This window comes from Sebastes umbrosus, chromosome 14 (assembly GCF_015220745.1).
Source record: "Sebastes umbrosus isolate fSebUmb1 chromosome 14, fSebUmb1.pri, whole genome shotgun sequence".
Classification (NCBI taxonomy): Eukaryota; Metazoa; Chordata; class Actinopteri; order Perciformes; family Sebastidae; genus Sebastes; species Sebastes umbrosus.
Window position 1 is genome coordinate 11,198,842 of NC_051282.1, and position 26,821 is coordinate 11,225,662.

General features: G+C 41.0%; 1 protein-coding gene across 1 annotated transcript; it reads left to right on the forward strand.

The window, feature by feature from the left end:
- Window positions 1–1,393: 1,393 nt before the first annotated feature.
- srebf2 (sterol regulatory element binding transcription factor 2) lies at window positions 1,394–24,854 on the forward strand. The gene is made up of 20 exons (XM_037792110.1): window positions 1,394–1,720; window positions 9,366–9,772; window positions 10,365–10,557; window positions 11,206–11,363; window positions 11,874–11,999; window positions 12,104–12,379; window positions 12,473–12,587; window positions 12,678–12,829; window positions 13,592–13,796; window positions 13,909–14,084; window positions 14,491–14,740; window positions 14,905–15,074; window positions 15,213–15,384; window positions 16,545–16,662; window positions 16,761–16,870; window positions 17,484–17,616; window positions 18,242–18,413; window positions 19,045–19,221; window positions 21,086–21,197; window positions 22,539–24,854. The coding sequence occupies exons 1-20, from the start codon at window positions 1,630–1,632 to the stop codon at window positions 22,754–22,756; spliced, it is 3,531 nt and encodes a 1,176-aa protein (XP_037648038.1). The 5' UTR covers window positions 1,394–1,629; the 3' UTR covers window positions 22,757–24,854.
- The last annotated feature ends 1,967 nt before the right edge of the window (window positions 24,855–26,821 follow it).

Sequence of the window (26,821 nt, forward strand, 5' to 3'; positions counted from 1 at the left end):
TCACCTTATTTTATTAGAAAATTACCACAAGAACATCTGAAGTACAATTGTAGGCGCTTGTGCTTGAGTATATTTTTAAGATTTTTAAAGTCCACTAGAAGTCCTTAGATTTCATGGTTGGATTGTGTAGACACATTAATAGTTCAACTGTATTTTTATTTATTTTATTTTGTGTCTTAAAACTTAAGTATTTTAAACAGCTAATATAAATGTACTTTTCATTTTACGTAAAACTTGAATGCATTTTTATGGAGTATTTTTCACTGCTCTGTTGCTGCATTTTCATGAAAGACCTGACCTGAAGTATACTATTTGTATGCATGAAAGTGATGAAAAATATTATTCACTGAAAGGAACACTTTTTCTTAATATTTTTTAATATTTTAAATGGCACTGACGGTGAACCTAATGTTTACATTTTTTAATAGGCTATTCATTAGCTTAATTAATTGTATTTTTAAAGAATAAATGTACTTCCTTTTTGGTGAAATCTGGCAGGAATATTGTTCCGATTTGACCTATTTATGTTTATAAATTTTGTGAATTGTAGTTTATTACTGATATTTTAAGTGGTTGTTATAAAAGAATGGTATAACTACTTCTTTTTTCAATATTATATTTATTGTTTTTTTGTTCATTTTGAAACAACAGAACAAACATTCACAAACGTCCCCAATAATAACATTCTCGGTACAGAGAAACTTAATAAACCTAATATTAATATAAAATAAGCCAGTATAGATACAGGAAAAACATATTATATACAAAAATAGATATATAAGTAAAAAGAATATACACAGGTTAAAGAAATACAATTTAAAACAATACAATTAAATAAAATCTATTTATATATACATATTTACACTGTATACATATATACATACATACACATATGCGCACACGCAGTATACAAATGGTATAACTACTACAGTAAAAATAAAAGTTATCTTTTTTTAAAGTGTTGAAAATCATTAACTTTTTTGATGCACAGTAAGTTTAATTGTAAATTTTATTATAGGGTATTGTATTTTTATTGAACACAAAACATTTAATCTGCAAGTAGTGAAACATACTTATTGTACCTACTGGACACTGTATTTTAACAGAAAAATATGTTTCATATTGAATTAACATGTCTCCAGTATTTATTGAATTTGATTTATTAATTTATTCTCATTACCTCTAAGGTGCTGAATTTGTCTCATGAGGTCCACTTCCTTTTCATGAGGACAGGGGGGCGGGGTTTATTCAAATGACAGATGACTGACGGTGACGTACTATCAGACCACGGCAAATACGGCCCTGTCATTGGTCAACGATGACTGGTCTCATGACAACAACAGCTAGCTTTCGGCCAATCAGAAGCCGCTTTGGGCCACAGAGGTCTGTTTGTGAATGACGTAATGAGCGTGAAACAAAGATGGCGGCGACTTAAGCATATAAACTGTGTGAAGTAGTTTTATTGACACAGAAGTCAGCCTCTCTGGAGGCTTTAGCTTCGTCTCACGGGTTGTTCAGGACTATAACACTCTCCTCGGTGAGATAAGGGTGTTGTAGGCGTTGCTGGACGCCTCAGAAGAGCCTGTAGGGTCTTGTTTTCTTCCCTCCGGTGAGGTGCTGACAGACAGGATGGACACTGGAGAGTACATCTCCACCATGGACAACATGGACCCGACTCTAGCAGAGCTAGGGGACGAGTTCACCCTGGGAGACATCGATGGTGAGTCTTTGTGTCACTGCTAAACACACTGTTGAAGTGTTGTTTGTTTTTTTAAAAGATAAAGACACATTATTTAGCATTCAGAGTATTCAGCTGGTGTTAAAGGGGAGGTTAAGAGTAGTTAGTCCTTACAGTTGATCTTATTTTAGCACAATGTAGAATTGTATGTGTCTGTTACTTGAGTCAGATTTATTCCACACACAATTATAATATTTTTATTGAATTTTACATATAGACATATATGCATATATACACATACAGACAGACTAACAATATTAATATTAATAATTCAATTGCACAATGAAATGTTTAGTCAGAATTTCAAAGAAAGAAAGAGAGACATGACATTTCACTTATCTAACAAAGAAAACAAAGAAAATAAAAGATAAGACAAAATAAATAAATACCTCAAAGAAGAAGAACAAAAAAAACAATATTTTTATTGAATTTTACATATAGACATATATGCATATATACACATACAGACAGACTAACAATATTAATATTAATAATTAAATTAAACAATGAAATGTTTAGTCAGATTTTCAAAGAAAGAGATACATGACATTTCATGAATTAATTAATGTATAAATTGAATTTTACATATAGACATATATACACATACAGACAGACTAACAATATTAATATTAATAATTCAATTGCACAATGAAATGTTTAGTCAGAATTTCAAAGAAAGAAAGAGAGACATGACATTTCACTTATCTAACAAAGAAAACAAAGAAAATAAAAGATAAGACAAAATAAATAAATACCTCAAAGAAGAACAAAAAAAACAATATTTTTATTGAATTTTACATATAGACATATATGCATATATACACATACAGACAGACTAACAATATTAATATTAATAATAAAATGATACAATGAAATGTTTAGTCAGATTTTCAAAGAAAGAGAGACATGACATTTCATGCATTAATTAATGTATAAATTGAATTTTACATATAGACATATATACACATACAGACAGACTAACAATATTAATATTAATAATTAAATGATACAATGAAATGTTTAGTCAGATTTTCAAAGAAAGAGAGACATGACATTTCATGTATTTCACTTATCTAACAAAGAAAACAAAGAAAATAAAAGATAAAACAAAATAAATAAATACCTCAAAGAAGAAGAACAAAAAATAAATAAAACACAACAATTTCAACAACAGCACTCAGCAATACACAGCAGTTTCAATGTGAGTGTGCTTCCTTGACGTCCAAGAAAGTCCAACAAAGGTTGCCAAACATTTTCAAGTTCTGCTGCTTTTCCTCTGGTTATTTATGTTAGTCTCTCCAGTACAACACAAGATGCCATCTCCCTCACACTTACATGTATCCAAGGTAAATCCATTTTTCTCCAACACAAAGCCACCATTCTCCTGGCCTGCAGGAGTCCAAAGTCAATTAGAATTAAGTGTTGTTTGTTAGTGTTGGTTCAGTTTGAGAGCTCTGCGAGATGCTCATCCTGCTGAGGAGGTCTGTTTATGATTTATGTGATAAGACACAATATTTAGCATTCAGAGTATTCAGCTGGTGTTAAAGGGGATGTTAAGAATAGTTAGCCCTTACAATTGCTCTTATTTTAGCACAATGTAGAATGGTGTATGTGTCTGTTACTTGAGTCAGATTTATTCCACACAAAATTGCAAATATACATTATATATTTTATGCATTATGACTTTTGGAAGCTGTCATGTGTCATAATGCTATGTGAAATGGCTTCAATGGAAAAAGTAATTGAGTGAAGTTGAAGACAGAGTGTCATTTTCCATGATGCAGAGGTATGGTTATGAATAAGTGGTGTCATTCATTCATCCAAGAAGCTGTGTATGTGGGCAGTGAAGGGAGAGACACAAGAGTGTGACTTGCTCATCAAGCTTGACTGTGTTTTTTACTGTGAGCCAAGGGTCATAACATGAACATGAATTATTTAGACTTCCATGTCAACATTTAAGCTTTTTGTAGAATTTAACGAAGGAAACCTTTCTGCAGCATCTTTTCCAGGCTTATTCTGAAGAGTTATTGAGCTGAGTTAGTGGACCAACATCCAGTTCTGCACTCAGTGAACAAACAGCATCCCTGATTCAATCTAGGGATATACTGTACATCGATCCAACTTTTTCAGTCCCGATACTGATAGTGATACCTGGGCTTTGGGTATCGGCTGATACCGAGTACCGATCTGATACCAGTGTTTAATCAATAAGCTGTATGTATGCCTTACTGTGTGAAAGTGACTGGAATCATTCTTTTACATGTAACATAAAACATCAGGCTTGACTTGAACGTTGCTTTCCTGATTTTGTAAAACAAAATGTGACCATTAAATACACAGATATGAATTTATCTAATTTTATTTATTATTAAAATAATAAATTGTACACCAGCAACTTGATAAAAAATCTTCATCTTCATCAGCTATTTGATTCAGTATCGGCTCGATATCCGATCCAGTATCGGTATTGGTGCATCCCTAATCCAATCTATCTCTCTCTCTTATCAAAACAAATTTCACCCTTAGGCCCATAGTGAAAGGAAGGGGATTTTGGTGAAACACCGGCCAGCGCAGAGTCACCAGATTTCCATTAGGGTGGAATTTTACTGAATGCCAAGTCACCAGACCGGACTGATGGGCTAGTGTGTGTTTGTGTGTGTGTGTCAGACAGTGTGAGATGAACTGTGTTTCAAGAGAGAACCCTGTCTGTTTGTTTACTGGGCCACATTGATTTTGTAACATTATTTAACAAGATGTAACAATTGATTGAATGAAACATTTCAGAAACTCTACCTGCCCTTGGTGTCTGCTGTTGATTCTCTTTTCAAAGGGGGCCCTTGGGCAGAGTGAGCAGACAACAACCCCCCTCCCCATCCACAGTTATGTAATCCCACTTAATCATTGTGTGAAAAGACAGGAATGCACAGATTGCGACAGTGACAACTGAGCGTTGACTGATGATGAATTCACAGGCGTGCCGCAACAACGACTGCCTACACTTGAGTTTTTATCTTCACTCAGTTTCTATTTGGCTTGCAGCTAATTGATAAATTCAATTTTCCCATCAGGCAAAGCAGCCAACTGCAGAAATATTGACCCTCTGTTACAGACATTTTAGTCCCCATCTTCCTAATGATACGCTTATTTTATGTATTTAAAATCATCACAGCCTCTTTTCAGTGATAGTTCATTGCTCTCTCTGTGCGGCAGCTGGTTTACTGTAGACCTCCACAGATATTAACTTTGTTCTTCAGATGAGCCATGTGCGTTTCACTGAGCGTAAGGTCTTAGAGGCCCCTGTAAGGGCTCGTGCAGTTGACCCTATATTCATCAAGAACATTCTTCCTCTCCCAATTACTCTCTTAGCAACTGGTTATATAACCTATTTTCTGTGTGCCTAACAGCCTAGGAAACTGTCCCCCCTTTGATGGATTTACCCTTTGTGTGAGCTTGTCTGAAGCTCTGGGGGCTCAGAGCTGCTTTGTCCTGTCTGTCGTGAACAGTCTGCCCCCCGTGGAGGTGTATAAGTGCATGGGCTAATGCGTCTGCCTACATAATGTGTGTATTTATACAGTATGTGATATGTGAAGGACTGGCTGGTAAAAGCTCCTGAGCGTAATGTTCTTTGGTGTTGTGTATCTGAAACTGTCCTACAGTTAATCAGGGCTGCATATTTTAAACCTGAACCTTCATTATTCTAGTTTTGCCATTATGAATATTAGTTATGTTAGGAGGTACTCTCACTGTTTATGACCCTCTAGTAGGGCTGCACAATTAATCAAATATGAATGGCGATCACCATTTGTGCGTCCCACAATTTAATGAACATGATATATGACTGCCATATTGACATTTAAAATGTGTGCTCTGCTCATAGAAAATTCTGCTGCATATCAAATCAAGCACTTCCTTAACTACTAAACTAAAAGCCAGCCACCAGGAGGTGATACAGATGTATTGGTTGTTTCTAGAAGGTAAACCGCAAATTGCGAAATCCGACAAAAACTTGCAAAAACTCTCGAGACTCGCTGCCCGACGACGACCTATGCTAACCTTAACTGTTCGACATCAATGTCTCAACTTAACCATCTTCTGAGGGTTTCACCACTCGTGGTTTACCTTCTAGACACGACCAGATGTTTTGACTTCACTTTTTGGGAGCCGTCATGCGGCTACGCGCAACCCCTACAGCAACAGCCTGTGAAAAACTTCCCTGAATGTTGCAGCTGCAGTCCAGAGTCTTGGTACAATTTTATTTTGCTTCCAGGAGATGCACTGTGAATAAGGCTTATTTTTATGCTAAGATTTGTACATTAGCTTAAATGTAGCACAACATGGAAGTGAAAGCAGTACTCTTTATTTAAAAGTGAAAGTGCAATGAAAATATTTTGTCCCTAAAATCAATGAATTATCGTGATCTCAATATTGATCAAAATAATTGTGATTGTCAGTTTGGCCATAATCGTGCAGCCCTACTGTCTAGTACTGTCAACCTCTTAATGTCAACAGAGCTCACATACACAGTCATTAGTACCATCTGAGGAACTACCGTCCTTGGTTTGCCAATTGGTATTGTTTGGTGACCATCGATCAAATCACTTTTTACAGTCATGACATTGTATGACAGCAGAAAAAGAAAGCTATATATTCAGACAACAAGACCTTTTATTGTTTTATATTGAAATGCAACAAGTGATAACAGAAGGTCAGGAAGAGGTGACAGGAAGTTGGCCGCTGTTGCTGACAAAGATGAGACATCCTTGGTGATGCAATGTTTGTGAGAAAGTTTTATTTCTCTACTACTGTCTCAACTTTCCAGCGTCATACATCTATTCTGGTATCCTAGCCCTTTTGTGTTGTGTTTATGGTAAAACAAAATATTACAATGAGATAAAAGATAAGAGATGACGATGTCATTCTTTTTCATTCTCAGCTTTTTGAAAGCATGCGTCACTGCACCATGATTGATATTGTGTGGACAAGTTATTAAAATATTTAATTACAGAGCGCCACTCCTTGCCTCTAATCATTAGAGTCTAATGAATGAAATGACAAATGCAATCAGTCATTATGTTGTCATAAAGTACAGTTAGTGGGTGGAATGAACTTTTACGGAATGCAAACTCATTGTTAACGTTCACTGTAACGTTATTAGAATTAAACAGGGCTGTATGATATCCAGTGTCTCTGACTCTCGATGCTGATGTTCATCTATGGTACATTTTCCATTCAGAATATTATGAACGGTCTCATCAGTGGGGATGTGCTCAGTGATTTCATGTCGCTCTGAAACAGTGGATAAATGTGGTCTGTTGGATTGTCTGGTCTCGCTCTACTGTACAGTAAGACTAACTTCAAGGCTGCAGGCTTGTTGTTTATTGACCTTGATGGCTGAACCCATACAGTATGCCATATCAGTGATATACATCAGTCACCATGTCCTCCACATGGACCCTGTAAAGCTGTTGTCTTGACGTTCCAAAGTCCTGTGGGACCATGAAAATCCTGGTGTTTTCCACAGTAATGGACAGACTTGTGTTCTTTGGCCAACTGCTTTTGTCTCATACCTGTCAAGACATTAAAGAGATGTTAACACCAAATAGGGTGTAATAAAATGCATTAAAAAAAAGACATAGTTTTATAGTGCTATCATGATATATTTCATTATTTGTGATTTAGTTTTTTGGGGAATTAAATTTAGAAGCTATGTACACTTTTATTGAAATAAACAGACGTAAATATTATTTAATCATATTGGTGCAAAAATTCACACCGTTTATTAAGGATGAACCGATCCAACTTCTTCAGTCCCGATACCGATAGCGGTACCTGGGCAGTGTTTAATTAATAAGCTTTATGCCTCACTCTGTGGAAGTTAATGGGATCATTCTTTTATGTGTAAGGCAACATCAGACTTGACTTAAACATTGCAACCATTTATTGAATGCTGTTAGGTGGTGTTTATGTTTAACATTAGTGTACAGCCGTGTTTAACAACAGGAGCACATTCATCATCATTATAGTTCCATCCATCCATCCATCCGTCAATCAGCCGTACTCTTTATCTAAGTGCTTTATTACCCTGCTGCCATTGTCTATTGAGGCCATCAGTAATATTACTACTCACGTTTTCAAGGCTATCTGTTTGAAGGCCTTTTGCTTTCTGTGCTATCTTTTCATTGGTTTATGACCACAACAGTAGCTTCTCTCTGTGTTTGCGTGTGCCAATTCAAGGCCAGTCCATGAAACTTTTCAGGTTTTACCAGTCTTATCTGTTAGCAGCATTCACACATCTAAGCCAGATCAACTGTGGGGCAACCTTACCACCCTGCGTTAAGTTTCAATCCAAGAGTTCTTCTTTCTCAAGGACACTTGGGGAAACAATATATAGATTAGTACCTCTGGTACAGTAATATTGGGTGTACCTAAGGCCTGAGTTGAAAGGTAGGCAAGTCATTGTCAGCCATGGGATTTAGATAATGCTGCAATATGTTGTCTCCACACAATTTGCATGCAGATTTTCTTTTACTTTTGTTTATTTATTTTTCACTTGTTATTACACTGAACAAAGTCAACAACCAAAATAGAAAATATACACAAAAGGGGGGCACTACTCTCTCTGTACAACTTTTGATCCATTCTTTTCAGACCAGCTGAGAACACAACCCATCATTTCTCTTGTATGTAGTCCATTTTCCCCAGCGTTGTTCATGGGTCCTACCTTTAGTCCTTAGATAACGAGTCAGCTTTTCCATGGAGTATATTTCCTCTACAATGTCCAGCCACTGCCCGCTCCTTGTGATGGCTTTTTTACATACATATCAGGATTTTGAAGCGATAGATGTCCTTCTTTTGAATAATGTCACTGGGTATCAATCCGGGCGACCCTGGGAATCTTGTAGCATAAAATCTTCTCAAGGATCTGAATAACCCTGGCTGTCCCAGAATGTCTGTATTTTTATACATTTTTTATTTAGACCAGAAAATAAGTATGTGAGTGATCGGCATTCATCTGCCCACACTGTCTCCAGCATTGCTGCTGTTCGCCCAGTTCTTTATTTTTTATGTGGGTTGTAATATAAAAGCGGATTAAATTCTTCCATCTGAATTCTCTCCATCTTTTAGAGCTAGTGGAAGTTTGTTGTGTTCTGCACATGAATTCACTCTTCGACATAATGTTTAATGTTCAATTCTAGTTCCCATTTCAATTTTACGTATAGTGAATTTCTTCCGTTTCGTTTTTGTAAACTACTGTACAGTTAAGAAACAATCTTTGAGGGGTTTGTTTGTATGCACCTGTCAACACTTCAATCACGTCATCTTTCTGTTTCAATAAATTTTTTTATTTCTGTATCGTAGAAATATCTTGGCTATAAATATCTAAACAGGTCCCTATTGTTTGCAATCTGTTTTTAGTTACGCAACTGTAAATTTAAAGTAAAATTAAAATTATATTTATTAGTATTTAATAATTTGAAATTGTAGAATATTTAAGGTGTTGAAAAATACCTCATATGCTATATTAAACCTATTTTCATATTTTATATCATTGAATGAATGTCAGAGCTGTCCCAAAAGCTTATTTTGATTTCTTAATTCAATTCATTCTGTTTCTCCGTCTCCTCAGAGATGCTGCAGTTCGTCAGCAACCAGGTGGGGGACTTCCCAGACTTGTTTGAGGATCAGATGAACTCAGCAAGCTCTGTGCAGAGCGGCGGCGCCAGCGCCACTCCGCGTCCTGCCGTTCAAACCCCTCAGTCTCCTCAAACTCCCAAGACTCCCCAGACTCCCAAAACACCAACCCCCGCTGTCTACCAGAGCTCCACCGTTAGCCTCGTCGCCTCCCACACACTGTCTCCCCAGTCTGTGCCCCTTACTCCTCCACTCACTCCCACACAGACCCCCTCCCCCACCACCACCGTCACCTCGGTGCAGCAGCAGGTGACCCGCAGCCCTCCGCTCCTCCAGCCGCGGCCTCAGGTGATCCAGCCCATCCAGCCTCAGCCCCAACAGACGGTCCAGCCCACCATCCAGGTATCAACTATCACCTCTCTCACACTCAAATCCTGAGTTTGACATCTCGTTTTACTCATGAATACTACTTGTAATACTACTACTAGTTCTACGAGGGTAAGTTAGTTTTATACACTGCTATGTAGCTTATTGAAAGCAGTACTCAAGGTTACACGTTTTAAGTTCTGGATCTGTGCATGGGTCTGGAAGGGCTGTATATAAGTGCTGAAGTGATGGACAAGTCAAGCTGTTTTCAAGGTGCCTGCTTCTCCAGCTGTGATTTTATTGTCTGTTGTGGAGACAGTGTGGATCCATTTTCTGTTATTGTGCCATCCGTAGTAAAAGAAAAAGCTTCTGCTGACAGGAGAAAAATTTCAGAGTACTGACAGACTGTAAAATATAATATCCAGCTCAGCATCCCTATAAAAAAGCAATGCACGTCTCAGCAAAAACCGTAGTCAGCCTGACAGATATAGTTTATTGTCTTGAGTGAAATCCTAAAACAGTACATCAAAAAAGAGCAATGAGCTGTCTTATGTAGCATCCAACTTTAGTGATCTCTGAGGGGAAGAATGCACGTTGAGATGAATTTATATGTTTTATTTAAACGCAGATGCACACCCAGGCGATCCCCATGCAGACCCAGAGCTTCCCGGTCCACACTCTGGTTCAGACCCACAGCCAGACGGGCATGCCCATCCAGACCCAGGCGGCCCAGACTGTGATGATCACCACCAACGGCGGACAGTCACGTTTCATCCAGAGCCCCGTCATCTGCCACCAGAACCATGCTTCTGGTTTCCAAGGTGACTAAAGAGAGGAGGATGTTCTGTTGAACGTATGAAAATAGGGCTGGGCGATGATTCAATATAATTTATCGTCTTTCAATGGAATCGTAGCGTGATAAAATCATACATCGAGATAACGTGATACACAATTACGTCGTCTAAATTGATAATAACAAGCTCATACTTACTCAAAATTCTCCGAAAATCTGATCAATCAATCAAACTATTGTTTATTTGTGTGCATCATGCATTTAAATATAGTCAGTGTATAGTTGGAAATATTTATTAATTTTTTTTTCTATAATTTCACTTGAAACTGTTATGTTCATTTTGCACTAAAGTTCTTAATAGGCTTTACCATGTGGATATTTCATATAGACTATTTATTTATTGAATAACCAGAAAACATGCTATATTGTGATATATATCATTATCGAGATATGAAATGATCTACATTGGGATAGAAGATTTTGGCCACATCGCCCAGCCCTCTGTGTGAAAGAGTTTTCATGAAGTGCTCAATATTAGGGTGAACACAGATTAAATGTATCATACAGTACATTATCCTGTCTGTTAATGGTAACATGTTGTTGCTGCAATAATATTAGCATCTGCAGTGTGTTTTGAATTTGACAAATCTTCCTTCATCTTGTCTCCCATTCCCAGTCCTCCAACCACAGATGCAGAGCATTATGACGTCACAGCTCCAGCCATTGACCATTCAGCACCAGCGTGTTCTGACCCCGACCTGTCAGACCATCCAGACTCTCTCCCAAGCGCCCACCACGGTCCACACTATGCAGCAGCAGATGCAGCAAGTTCCTGTGAGTAACCTCCCTGTTGTTAGTAATCACAGTTTTTTATTGGAGGGGATGACCGCACCCCTTGGTGCCTCCATGTTGGAAAATAATGCTGCAAAAGCACCTTCTTGGATGCCTCTATCGTAGATAAAACATGATGCAGTGCCCTCTAGGGTGTCCTTAAACGTAGAAAACATGATAAGGTGCCCTGCAGGGTGTCTTTAAATCGAGAAAACATGAAGCAGTGTTCTCTAGGGTGTCCTTAAATGGAGAAAACATGACAACGTACCCCCTAGGGTGCCTTTCCAGTAGTGAAAATGTGATGCATTAATTTTTTTCGCTCCTGCCCCTCAGACAGCCTGAGTCCGACACTGCATAGACATGATGATTAGCTGATATCTGGTAATAAAAGATCAATATTTCAACAAACCTGACTGGACAATCTTACCCTAATTACTGCAAAAGATAGCTCATACGCTAATTATTTTATTCACGATGTTCCTCGCATTGACCTTTTGGGCGTCTTTTCATCAGGTTCTGGTCCAGCAGCCTCAGATCCTGAAGACAGATTCACTGGTTCTCACGACACTCAAACCAGACGGCACACAGGTGCTGTCCACCATGACTACGCCCATGCAGAACACAGCTCTACAAGTCCCGGTATACAGCTAGCATAGAAGACTTTATATTTGGTTGTTTATAATTGTCACAACTTTTGGACCCACACTGAAAACTAACGCACTGCTACTGATTTCCGTCCCCAGACGCTGATGAGCAGCAACATCCTGACCACCGTCCCTGTTATGATGGGAGGAGGAGACAAGCTGCCAATCAAGCAGCTGCAGCACGGCTCCTCCCACATGACAAACGGAGCCAGGTTGAGCATGGAGTGTATGATGGGAGGAGTGATAGGCCCGGGGGGAGTGGTGAAGGAGGGCGAGAGGAGGACGACGCACAACATCATCGAGAAGAGGTACCGGTCCTCCATCAACGACAAGATCGTGGAGCTCAGAGACCTCGTCATGGGCAATGACCAGAAGGTTAGTCCACCGGGACAGTGAAACACTAAGACATCTGAGCTTAATCTCATAAAATGTTTCAGTGTTTAATTTGGAGAAAAAAAATCTTCCCAGATGCACAAGTCAGGGGTACTGAGGAAGGCCATCGACTACATCCGATACCTGCAACAGGTCAACCACAAACTACGGCAGGAGAACTTGGCCCTTAAGATGGGCAATCCGAAGAACAGTGAGTGCTTTGCATTACTGAATATTATAAGCCGAGCCTGATCTGTAGCAACTTGAGATCTCATTGAGTCACTCTCTCTCTCTGTCTCAGAAACAGTGATTCTGTCTGAAGACGTGGAGCTCAAAGAGGAAATAGTGATGATGTCACCTCCAGCCTCGGACTCTGGTTCTGGTTCCCCTCACCAATTCTCTCCTTACTGTGTGGACTCGGAGCCAGGCAGCCCCTTGATGGAGCACGATCAGGTAACACAGCTTAGTTTTTAGAGTAGTAGTAGTTCAGTCAGCCGATAGGAGCCTTACTGCTCCTTAACTCCTCTTGCTTCACAGTAAAAGCTTTCCATCAGTGAACATCTAGAAGGCTTTTATTGAGAGGTTTGCTCAGGAGGTGCTGACATATATTTTATCACTACGGGTAGAGACTGCTAATTTCTTGTCAAATAAAAATGTATCTAAATTTAGAAAATTATATATACTGTATACATAGATAGATAGAAAGATAAATCTGTCAAAGTTAACGAGATAATAAGGCGTTAACGCCACGGATTTCTTTAACGCATTAATGCAATCGATCTTTCGGAGGTTGTACCGGGCTCAGATTTAAAGCTAGAGTGAAGACACTGGCATCATATGTCAGTTTTAATCCAATAATAAAGATATACATACATTTGCATTAAGCTATTAATCACGATTAACTATGGACAATCATGCGATTATTTGCGATTATTACACAGCTGTGTTGAATACTCCGTTTTAATAAGTGGGATAATGTACAATGCACCCAGCCTAATGTACATCGGGTTCCACCCTGGATTCTTTCACAACTTCTGTTTGTGTACTTATAGGTTGTGAATGGTTATGTACATTTTATTACTGGTCCTTGTAAAGTCATGGAAAAGTTTTGAAATTTTGTCCATGAAAATGTGTAGGAACCGTGGAATTATTCTACAGACATTGTCAGTATAATTATTCATTATTGTGAACCTGTTCTGTCTTACCGTCTTTCAGATGAAGATCGAGCCAGACTCTCCCTCCTCGGTCGGAGTGATGGATCGTTCCCGACTGCTCCTCTGCGCCCTGACCTTCTTCTGCCTGTCCCTAAACCCGCTGCCATCTTTGTTGGGCTCTGAGTCCTCAGGGAGCCCCAGCCTCTCAGCGGGCCACGGGCCGTCTAGAACGCTCGTCTGGTTCCCGACTCACACGCAGGACTTTGGTGAGCAGGGCTGACCCCTCATGATTGAATTAGTGACGCAGCAGGATGCTTGGTTGGTTGCGAAGTATTCTAAAATGTACCACGTTTCATCTCTTCTCGCCCCTCTGTCCAGCATCCTGGCTGCGGTGCCTGTTGCCATGGGTGATGGTGTGGGTGCTGAGCGGGGTGGGAGCGGTGTGGGGCTGTGTCAGGGTGCTCCACCTGTGGGAGCCCGTCACGCTCCTTCACTCGCCAAAGTCTGTGTCGTTCTGGAGGCATCGCAAACAGGCCGACCTGCATCTCAACAGGGTGAGTGCAGATCAGTTTAGAAGAAGTCTTTGGAATGCTATTTATATCTATTGTTCCTTGCATAACATGTTTTTGTGTTCAAGAAAGGGTGAGGTAGCGTTTCCAAATATAATCACATTTCATGTGACAGTGTGGATATTGGATCCAGTTATTCTTTTTTCCCGTTTTGGATGTGCTCGGAGAATTATATCTGATGATTTCTCAGTAATTGAAGAGCACTTCGCCCAGCTTGCTTTGATTCTCACCGTTTTGATGTCTTAGTTTGTCTGTTCCCTGCATGGGCTTATTTTTAGCGCTTGTTCAAATCGTTTTCAGATCTAATGACCTTCATCACTCCCCTCATTCCTACCAGCCTTCACTGAATACTGATTAGCTGACTATTTTCCCTGTCTCCTCTCTCTTGCAGGGAGATTACATGGCAGCGATGGCCAGTTTAGAGACCTGCCTGTCCGTCTTGACCAGAGCTCTTCCCTCAACTAGCCTGGACCTGGTCTGCTCGCTGTCCTGGAATCTGATTCGCTACGTCTTGCATCGTCCAACTCCTCTGGGTTGGCTGGTTCATCAGGTCGGGGGGAAGCATGAGGGGGAGGAGGCTAGGACTAGTGCGAAGGACGCGGCACTGGTTTACCACCGGTTGAGCCAGCTGCAGCTCACAGGTGAGAACAATGTGGGCTGATGCGGCACACAGGCAGGACGGATACACGAGACTCAACAATCTTTTCCACATTAATTACAACAAGTCAATGTTGAACCTTACTTTCACTTTGACATGCTTTGAAGATTTAAACACAGTGATACAGTTTCTGTTCTCTCTTTGTAGGAAAGCTGCCTCAGCGTAGCAGCCTGTGGGCGTTGTCTGTGTCTCTGAGCGCCGTCAACCTCAGCGAGAGCGCCCAAGGCAAGATGGCCCCTGCCCAGCTCACCCAGATCTATGTCACTGCAGCAACAGCCCTGCGCACCGTGCTGGGCCACCACCTCGCCTTTCTGCCTGTAAGTCTCTTACATGGTACATTTTCCATCTAAACATCTTATCCAGTTTATCTCAATGTTATTTCAGTGATGTCTGATGTTCTTTGGATGAGTTTTCTTCCCATCATCAGCATCTTTTCCTCCGTGTCTATCACCCAGGGTTATCTGTTGAGTTGTGCAGAGAGTGTGGCCAACCAATCAGAGACCAAGCCAATCCCCGACTGCCTGCGCTGGCTCTTCACCCCGTTGGGTAGGCAGTTCTTCCTGAGTTGTGATTGGTCGGTGAAGTCAGAGAGCAGCGACGGGGTGTACACTTCTCAGAGAGACCCAGGTATGATATAAATCCAGGACCTGGCCCATACTCTGTTTTACTCTTCATGTCTTTCTGTCATCTTTTCTTTCTAATTTCAACTCCAAAACAAACAGTCCAAAAAGTTTTAGGTGGTTTTTGTTAGACTTTTTTTTAATCACACAAGATAAACTCATAACATCATGCTTTTTAGCATACATCTAGCTCCTTTATAGAAGTCCTATTACTGGATGAACTTTCTATAAAAGAAAACGTAACATTTTGAAATGGAACTATTTAATTGCACCTTCAATTTCAAGTATCTCCCCAGCTCTTAATTTCCAGCGATGATACTTAAATTTGAGCCGGCCCCTGATAAGCATCAGAAAAATGGATGGATGGAATCATGTTTGCTAAATTGGCTGGGTTGGCTTATAGATCTTTGTTGCATTGTGTTGAGCTTTACTGGATATATCTTGAATGAACATTGTGATTCTTTGGCTGTGGTTGTGGTGGGCAATTCAGAAGCTTAAAAACGGATCAACATGTAAAAGTTTAATAGCTATTTGCTAAATATACGTATCGATTATTGTGCATATTATTTGTCTTTCCCTTATCTATAGGCGTTTTCGGACCAGAGGAACTTTTTTATAGTTCTAAGAACCCCTATTTTTATTGTGTCTGCATCGCAAGAACTAGGAACGATTGTAGCTCTTAGAACGTCGTTTTGAGGTACTCTCCCAGCACAAGAGGAACCGTGAGTGATGTAGTGTACGTTGATTGGTCGAACACATGAGCCAATGCAGCGCCGGTAACTGCCGGTAAAAAACACGTTGGCCGTGTAAACACCAGACAACACAAACAACAGCTCGTAACTGAAAAAAAGGAAGAAAACACAGAAAAATGGACCAACATTGATATATATATATGCCACGGGGGAAATACGTGATTTTGACTCGATAAAGCGTTGCTATACCAACCGCCGGCCAGCTTACGCCACTTCAGCATTCCTATTGGTGGTGCGAATGCAAGCAAAAAAAAACCCTTGAAGGTATGTAGTTCTCGGGGGAGCTCCCCAGAACTTCTGAAAACGCCTTATGAATGTGAATATGTAGTCGCTTTATTTGGTATTAAAGAATTAAAAAATGCCGTGTGCTGTGATTTCACGGTTCCTCTCTGTTTCCCTCTTAATCTTCCTCCAGCTGACCCCATCGCCCAGCTGCACCGCTGTTTCTGCAGGAAGCTTTTGGAGAGAGCCGTTCACACCCTCATCCAGCCGCAGAGCGACTCTGAAGTGGGCAAACGCAAGAACGACTCTGGGTAAGGGCCGGGGTGCCAGCCATGTTTTGGACAGTTTGATGTGAATTAATGATTTACCCCGGATCTGTTCTTTTTCCTCTTATCTGTCACTCTTTCAGGGAGTTCTCCAGCGCCCTGGAGTTCCTCCAGTTGTTGAACAGCTGTACAGAGGACTCTCCCTCTCCTCCTCCCCCCTTCTCGACTCCTCCCAATCACACCACCACGCCAGGTATGAATAGCATGGAGAGAACAACCCTGCCCAATCATGATGAAGCATGATCACATCAGATGTTTGTGATCCAATGAGGGGGGGAGAGGGGGGGGAGATTTCAACTCTTTCTTTATTGAAGATTAACTAGATAGCCATCAACGTTATTACTGTCAACATGAACGGATTTTCTTTGCTCCATTTGTCGTGCACTGACAACCAATTTGGCTTTTGGGATTAACTTTTTATTGGATTACCACAGATAACACTTGCAGTCATTGATTTGTGGTAATAAATGACTATTGGATATGAACACATTAGAAATCTGTTGAGGCGATGTTAATTAGCTACAGCCTAAATCAATTCAGTGTTTTCACACTGAGACATTCTGCACACAAAGCATTTACATCATCACACACATACAGCTTTAGATCTCGCAGGAGACACAAAGCGGAGACAAAAGGACGGGGGTCTTAACCATCACATCATCTCATTTTAACAAAATTAAAGCTTGACAAGAAAAAATATTTTCACGGCCACAAAAAAGTCCATTCCGGCTCTTAGACTGGAGCTAGTTTGTCCTTATTGTTTTCATTTTTATTTCTACATAATTTCCCTCTCTTCCTCCTGCCAGTGGGAGACCCAGTGAGTCGTTGGTGGGCTTTGGTTCTGAAGGCTGCCGTGCATTGGCTGCAGGGCGATGACGTCATAGTGAGGTCACTGTTGGCAGAAGCGGAGCGGATGCCGAGGGCTCTACACACTCTTGAGTAAGTGAAGTAAAAACTTGTTTCAGTAGATCTAAATTAAGGATGTCACGATACCAGAAATTTAGAGGTCGATAGCAATACCAGTGAAATTCCACGATTCTCGATACCTATGCGGTGCAAAGATCCGATACATTTAATATAATCTTGATTCAGAGACACAAAATGATCTGCAAACCTTCTCTAACCTCTGTAGATTCCAAACATCTGACTTAACGGCGGTAATAAAGACAATTCACCCTTCCCTAAGCCCCTCCTTCTCACAAATTAGCTAGCTAACATTATTATTAAGGAGTTTTTGTTGATCTTGGATGGATTCAGCTGTGAGTGAGGTCTTCCACACTGTTTAATCCATATCTAACATCTCTCCACTTGCGTATTTGGCATTGGATAAGCGAAAAAATACGTCACTCTTCACTAAACGTTTAGGACATCTGCTGCTTGCAGGTTCCAGACACACCACTGAAAAATTGACAGACCTCCTGCACTCCGTTTTGCTTGCTAACGTAGGATTGGAAAGTGGCCGTTCTTGGGAGGGGTTTAGCGAAGCGAAGTCAATTATGCATTCATCTCTAAAAGAAACCACAGTAACCGTCCTCACTGTCCTTCTCTTGCCTCTCTGTTTCAGCCACCCGCTGCCCAAGGCCGTGCTGCTGCTTTGCAAGGCAGTTCAGATGAGTCTGTCTCCTCTGAAGGGAGAAGGGGCCATAGCCTGCCTGTCCCACTGCGACAGAGCCAGCAGCTACCTGCGCTCCAGCATCTCAGTGCCCCTCGCCCAGACTGGGAACTGGCTGAACAAGGTAGCGTACAAAAGAATCCCTCACAGCACTCCAAACACTGGTGCTATTATCTCCTTCAGATCTGCTCTGGGTCTGTGGTTAGACCGCTTGTTATGTAATCTTGTCTGCTGTCTCACACGCACACATACACAAAAAAACCTGTCTAATACTGTATCTTTCATTATGCATACACGCACACACTGCATGCTCAGTTGGAGGGCAGGCTGACGTGGGGCTGTGTGTGTGTGTGTGTGTGAGCAGTGTGGGTGGCAGGAGGTGGCTGTGGTGCATTGTAGTTGCATTGCATGATCCTGAAGCCGAGTGCAATGTGTCTGCAGTGCAATACAGAGGCCTCCCCGATCTGCACGCACCCGCTACACACCCCACCGCTTCACATTAGACGACGCCGAATGTCATGTTGTTACCTTTTAATTTCATTTGCATGCATGTTGGGGCGAGACGCAGTGGTGATGATGGTGGTGGTGGGTTGTGGTTGTAATGCCGTGTTTGAGTCACCCTTTTTGTCTCAAATGCACCCCTTCAAAATATAAATGAACCATAGTATACAATAATCTATTTTTCTTCTCGAATCAAGCATCTTATGTAAATGCACCAAACAACACTTTGATCTTTGTCTTCCTTCTCTCCCAAGGGGGTGGAGCTCCTGATCTGTGACCTTCTGCTGACCTTGAGGACCAGTTTATGGCAGCGGGGAGGCAGCAGTAACGGAGAACCCGGCCCGGCCCCTGGATCCCAGTTGGCTGGTTTCCAGAGGGACCTCAGCGCGCTCAGAAAGCTCACACAGTGCTACAGACAGGCGCAACACAAGGTACATCCATCAGATATGTTCAGGAATCAGCAAAAGGTTACAGTCAGTGCAGTTCAGAACTCTGTTCATTATATTTTATTTATTACACGGCTTTGTTGAATAGTCGATACTGATTGGTCAATCACGGCGTTCTACGGTCTGTTATTTCTTTATAGCAGACCGTTGCTATGTATAACAGACCGTTGCTATGGACGCAACTCTGATGTCGGACTCTGGCGGACCGTTTTTGTGTCAAATTATTGATTTCTTAAGTAAGTAGCCGTGCAATAAGCGGGATAATGTACAGCTAGCGGGTCATTGTTGTGAAATAAACCCCTTAAGGGCGATGCGGTCCCCTTTCATGTCATCTAAGGTGTCGAAAGCTGAAAGAAACAAGTGTAGAATGAGATGGAGAAACAACATTGAAGTTCTGGTTGTTTTCCCTGAAGTCTCAGAAACATTTTGAAGAGCATTATAGGTGGAAAATCCTTAGCTGTGGCAGTACTGACAAACTTACTGACAACAACCTTACTGACCTGTGGCAATTTGGCAGGATTAACCAGTAGATTCATGTTTTTGATTAATTTATTGCTCATGTAGCTTTTTAAAGAGGACCTATTATGCTTTTGTGCTTTTTCCCTTTCCTTTAGTGTGTTATATAGTTTTTTGTGCATGTAAGAGGTCTGCAAAGTAACAAAGCCTAAAGTCCACGCCAAAGGGAGTTACTCTCCCCCACAGAAACTCTGCTCCTGAACTGCCTGAAACACCTCGCTTGAAGTCCCGCCTTTTCTTCCGTAACGTGGTGATGTCACCAAGTAACACATTTGCATAATACCTGCCTAGCAGCCAGTTAGAGCGGAGCTGGAGCGGAGTCTGAAGAGTTTGGTTCGGTTGACCAATCACAACAGAGTGGGCCAGCTGACCAATCAGAGCAGACTTTTCAGGAGGGGAGGGCGGGGCAGGAGCTAAAACAGAGTGTTTCAGACAGAGGGTGAAAAGAGGTGCTGCAGCACAGCCGGTATGAGGAGAAAAAAAAAGCATTTTTTTTAACATTAAAACATGTAAATATGTTTTAGTAGAAACCAAAAATACAAGTATGCACATGAAAATGAGCATAATAGGTCCTCTTTAAATCTCGGAAATATGGACAAATGCCAATAACAAGATATTAGATTAGTTATTAAATCAGCTTTCATTGTCTAGCTTTCAGCCAAAGAAAACAAATTATCACTTCATAATGATATAACACTGAGAAGCAGGCAGCTCTCCAGATTTGTAAAGCTGTAACAAGCTATGTAGTAAAAGTAATAATACCCACAATATGTTGCTGGCACATAATGTTAACAAAAACTCTGCGCCGCGCTGATACTAAGCCCAGGAATCAGCTGGGACCTGCTAATCTTGTTCGGGATAATACTCCATTTACTGTATCAGTCTTGGAAATCACATTCTCTCCCGCTCTTTACCAGCTGCAGAAATCTCACCGCAGTTTAATAGACCATCAATCATACTCGTACGATTTACTGGAGAAGTCATTACCGTAGCCAGAGGGTCTTTAGCAACTACTGCTTTCACAGGGGTTGGGGATCATTTGTTCTGTTCTGACTTGTGCAAGAACCACATGAACTGCATCATATTCTGAGGTTTTGTTGTGAGACCGCTGACTGAGAAATATGCACTCACTGTGCTGTGAGGAGCTTTACAATGAAGGCAGACTCCTTGTAGATATCCCTGGTAGTAGAGTGCTGTATATGGGGTGAAATGATGTGGAGGATCAATGTGTTTCTGCGCCAACATCACTTCAACACAAACACCTATAAATACTTGATGATGACAGTCATTGCGGCTCTGATATGTGTGTGTGTGGGTGTGTTTTTCCCTGCAGGTGTTTCTCCATGAGACCACAGTGAGGCTGATGGCTGGAGCCAGTCCCACAAGGACACACCAGCTGCTGGAGCACAACCTCCGACGCAGGACACACAACTCCTACACAGCCGGTAAGAGAGACTCACTGGTTTATGTGCAGACATCAACGTCATTGTCACAGAATCGTATCCACCCACACACACAAACTAAGAGGGGAAGTTTACCTTGACTACTGACTCAGGATCAGTTCCCCTGTGGTCGCTCTTTATTTCAACTACTAACCTCTTGTACTTCACCCCTCTTTATTATAGACCCATATTTGTCTTTTTAAGGGGGGCACAGGTGGTGTTTAGGGGGAGATAGCAGGTCAGCAGTAGATGTCAGATAGAAGTGGTGTACATCATCTGAAAGCTGGGAACCTGAAGATTAATTTGGGATGCAGCGCAGCACTGTGTGTCAAGTTATTCTAGTCATAAATCTATAATTTTGTTTAGGCGCCTATTCAAATATTGAAAGTTTAGAGTATATGATGGCCATTCCCATGCTTTATTATGTCTCTGGGTTGATACCATTTGTTACACAGATTTGGTGCTAAATTTAATCCTTTTTTGCCACCCGAGAATTGATAAAAATGATCAAAAATCCCTCCGAAATACCACAATAAGATACCAAGACCTTGAGGAACACCATAGAAAAAGCCATGCTGTGATTTCGGATCAAAAGCTTTTGACATTTTGAGATTTCTGCAAGAATTGCATTTTTTTTTGCAATTTTTCAATTGGATGGCGAGCACTTATGTTCTGGAAACTGCTTAGAAACCTCCTTATTGCCAGTCTACCTAGGAAAGCCATCCATCCTCTGAATGCTCTAGGTCTCTAGTTTGTGACTGTAAAGTTTCATGAGGCTGTGATTATCCTAGAGGTCACCACAGGTCATTTTATACAGGGAGGTCACATTTTTTAAAAATGGTCTTACCATATGAAATGGCTACTATGGGGACTAACATCATCACACATGAATATAATTGAGCTCATTGGATCCACAAGAGTCTCAGCTTTACAGTGATACCCAATTTATGTAATTCCCAGTATGCAGAAATATTCAAATACACCATTTTAAAATAGGCGAAAATAACACATTTATACTGCATTCAAAAAGTGCATGGTTTTTGCCCCAAAGTGATTATTATAAAGTGTGCATGTCTGTAAAGGGGAGACTCAGGGGTACCCATAGAATCCATTTTCATTCACATATCTTGAGCTGACATGTTAAGGGACTCCTATGAATATGACCATGTAAGTTTTACATCGCCAAAATGTAGCCAAAATAGAGAAACTGACTCGAAACAGTCCTAGAGGGCAACATGACCCTGTATCCCACACACATGTACACACACACACACACACAACAGAAACCAATGGACACTAACCTACACAACTTCCTCTTCTTTTCCTCCCCTCTGCTGCTGTCAGAAGGTGAGTGCGTCCTGGGTGAGAGGGAGAGGGCTCACGCCATCCTGCTGGCCTGCCGCCACCTGCCCATGCCCCTGCTGACTCCGCCCGGGCATCGCGCCCGCCTGCTGGCTGAGGCCAAGCGCACCCTGGAGCGGGTGGGAGACCGACGCTCCCTGCAGGACTGTCAGCAGATCCTGCTGCGCCTCAGCGGGGGCACGACCATCGCTGCCTCCTGAACACGCACACACACACACACACACACACATTAGGGCTACTCACAATACAATGAACTCTGTAATTTCCTATCCTACATAGAAAGATGTAAACCAGGCCACCAACAACTGTCACTCATTCACACCCGCATACTGGTCAAGGGTCATGAATATAAAGACTTTTCTTCAAATTCACACACAGACAGCTCACTGTATCCACACCGCAGGCTCCACATTTGCTCCTTCGACGCTTAGTTTCATTGTTGCAGCACAATCACGCCACCTTCTGGTCATTAATGGCACCGCGCTGGCTTTACTGCCTCATTTTTAACAATGCTACACAACAAGGAAAATCAGGTTAAATAGGCCCCAAAGGGAAAAGGGACCATTATCTAATAGCTGTTTTTAAATGAATGCAATGCTGCAGTGCATTGATTAGCTGTAGGATACCACGCTGTACAATCATTATTGGCACGCGGCAATGCGAGTGCTACAATAACTGTGTAATAATGTCTCATTAAACTTGCAAGCTTCAATTTAAGGGCGTCAAGAACAGATAGCCGAGTTTCTGTTAAGCATAGCTGAGCTGTAGGATGCAGACGGATAGACTAGCTTGCTTTTACCATACAGTGCTGAGTAGTGTCTCTTCTTATCTACCTCATACACAGTACAATGCCAGCATTGTACTGTGGAGCAAAATAGGATACTTAAGCATCACGTCAGTTATGAATTTGAATTAGGAGGCCATTTGAAGCGATGGAGCGTCATTCTAATAAAACCTTCATGAGCTGCTTTATTTAGACTTTAGGATGCAGCAGTGTAGTACTTTAGGAATTTGACTTGCTGTTGCAGAATGCAAGAATGACAGACAGCTACTGCTGACATGCTCCTTACTGTCGAACAAGAAACGGGGGAACAATGATTGGATCTGTGGGATATCTAAATAACAGAGGGGAGCAGATCATTTCGAAAATGCCTACCTACACACACACTCACACAGATGCATATATATATTAAATTAATTGCATACAAACTCACAATGTGATTGTATATAGGTTGTATATAGGCAGATAAGCAGAAGTAGATTAAACGGGAAGCCCTGACTTCTGCTTGAGAGGAGACACTCGTCAAAGAACCGCCGCAACACGTCAAAGTTTAATGGTTTCCTGTCAGAGTCTGAAGCTCTGACCAGGAGAGCAAGGTCAGCTGCCTCACGCTTAAAGTGATACTCCAACCAAAAATCATTTTGCTATCAAACACTCTATTGTGGCCTCGCAAGGTGGCCTCAAAGCAGAAAAAAAAACATCCATAAAAGTGCCTACTGTGCATCATTGTAAGCCGCCTTTTCCAGCCTAGAGGCAGCGAGGGTCAGATACTCAAAAGATGTTGGGTGGCGTGTCACTTTAAGATATAGCGAAGTGAAATAAAAGTGAGGAATCTTGGATGTGATGTCCACCTATGATGTAAAGCTCTCCAGCAAAATGGCCTTGATGTAATGTAAAGAGTTATTTTATTATGTTGTCATCACATTCGGGAATGATGGAGGAGTTGTATCTTTGTAAAATCTTTGTCCAATTTTTGTTTTTAATTGTTTACTTACACATGAGAAGGCGCTTCTGTCATTCCTGTTTCTTATTTAATGGTAATGTAATATTAATATAAATGCTTTTCCGGAGGGCGGAAGGGAACAGTTTTGCAGTTATGTCATTGTCATTGTTTTATATTGATAAAAGCAGCCTAGGGTCAGAGAGATAATCTCTAATAGGAAGATGTGTATTTTATTGAAGCCCGCATTTAAACACTGATATTTTAGACTTTCTTTGCTGTTTTTAAAATACAGGCAAAGACACATGTATGCTATTAGAAATGTCCAGAATTCTTCCAGGGTGTAAGTTAGCAACCTAAAGAGTCCTGAAAATACTTTTTATCAGTTTAGATTATCTTTCCTGGCTGGTAAAAGTGTGCAAAGAAGAACGCAATGCTCAGCCGGCCATCGGCTTGCTGGAGTTTTTGCTATCATTATAATTATGTTACAATTGTCTTTCCCCTTGATGTGTTTTATTGTCTGACTTTCTGCGTTCATTTTGATGTTTGTTTTGTAATAAAACAACACATGACAGTGGTTGGAGTGTTTGTGATCTTTCAGAGGCAAAAGTATCATGCTGGTCGTGGATGCGGAAGGCACTGAAAAACTGAGAGAGCGTGTTTCATGTGAACGTGGGTGTTGGCTGGGTGTGAATGCCAGTGTAGATCTGAAGATCTGATAACGATGGCTCTGTGAAGTGTATTGGTGTCCTCTTTCACACACTCTCTATGTGGCCAAGTGATGAACACTGGACACCTCAGTGTAAATGAAACACTCCCAGCTAGAGGTGGCATATCTGGGTACATAATGCTGCTTGGAGGGAGTGGAAAACAGCTGATCACCTCAAAGGTGTCAGGAGAGTGTTAGTACCAAAATAGAAAATATCAAATGCAAAGGTAATTTTGTAGCTGATTCCAAGAAGAGGGAGCAGCATACTTGAACGCCCTTTTTTCCCAGTTCAAGAGAAACAGAAAATACAGAACATGTGGCCTCATTTGAGCTGGATTCATATCCATTCTCATTCATACAATATCAATATTATCTTACATCGTGCTATCAACAGATAATGCAGGTTAAATGTACATAGCAGCAACAATAGTACCTCTTTAGTGATAAGAAACCCTCTTTTCAAGGCTGGCGTAAAGTGATATTTCAGATGGTCCCTTTGGAATATCTCACAAATATTCTACATGCCAAAGTAGATCAGTTCCACAATATTTGGCAGCCCTATTTGAATTATATTGGACCCGATCTCTCTTCCATTATCTCACAAGGAGTCTCTTGAACATGAACTCATATATCCTGTGACTTCCCTGCACTATGGACTATTTCCTATGACCTCCTATATACATGTTTTGATCTGAGCTGTACCAGTATTTGTTTGTTTTTGTCTTTTTTTTTTATTCTTATTCTTATTGTGTTTGTGAAAATAAGAAAACCCAATAAACATATATTAAAAAAAAACAATAGCACCTATTTAAACAAGGGTGTTTATTTTAGGTGAGATGTGATTATGTTAAACTCACTATACAGTTTGAACCAACAAATGTTAAAAGGGATGCGGAACTTATCAGGCTTCTATCTACTTGTTTTTTTTTATTTTTCAATATTATATTTATTGTTTTTTTTGTTCATTTTGAAACAACAGAACAAACATTCACAAACGTCCCCAATAATAACATTCTCGGTACAAAGAAACTTAACAAACCTAATATTAATATAAAATAAGCCAGTATAGATACAGGAAAAAAATTACATATAAAAAATAGATAAATAAGGAAAAAGAATATACACAAGGAAAAAAATATATAATTAAAAACAATACATTTAAATCTATTTATATATACATATATATACTGTATACACACATACATACATACATATACGCACACGCAGTACATATACATACAAAAAAAATCAGTATACAATTCAGTCATCATCCTATTCTCTCTCCCTATTCACAATCATCCTGCTCCAGCAATGATACAAATTACAAGCTACCTTGGAGTGGCGGTGGTACCACCAATCCCTATCCGATCACAGGGATCTACAGTCAGGCCGCTGTACCCTTCGTGCGTAATTACGCGCGATCAGGCACAGAAACAGCAGGACATCATGTTGTCCGACAGTGTTTGTATGATAATCTTTGCAGGAGAGACAGAACCGGAGAGTGAACCGGTGTCAGAGTCCTGTGGGGACACCAACACGGCCGAGGTACCTGATGAACCCCGGTAAGTGGGAACGAGAGAGCGGCTCGTTATGGATAAAAAAGGCGGACCAGAGTCCTCAATATTCCGGCCAACTAGTCCTGAGACTAACCAGGCTCTCTCTCCAGAGGAGATCTGAACCTGGTCCCCGCGGCTCCTGTTGTGAGAAGGGCTGATGACAACCTAGCTTTCCAGCCAATCCCCTTCACGGGTTCCCCCTTTAGAGAAAGCTGATAGTCCTCATGTAGCTCAGAGGAGAGCCGGTCCGAGCCTCTACTCCGAACTGACCCCGTTGTC

Coding starts and splice junctions, on each gene's coding strand:
- srebf2 (XM_037792110.1), top strand. CDS start 1,630: ATGGACACTGGAGAGTACATCTCCACCATGGACAACATGGACCCGACT. Junction 12,830..13,591: donor CCTTGATGGAGCACGATCAG/GTAACACAGCTT, acceptor ACCGTCTTTCAG/ATGAAGATCGAGCCAGACTC. Junction 14,741..14,904: donor GAGCCAGCTGCAGCTCACAG/GTGAGAACAATG, acceptor CTCTCTTTGTAG/GAAAGCTGCCTCAGCGTAGC.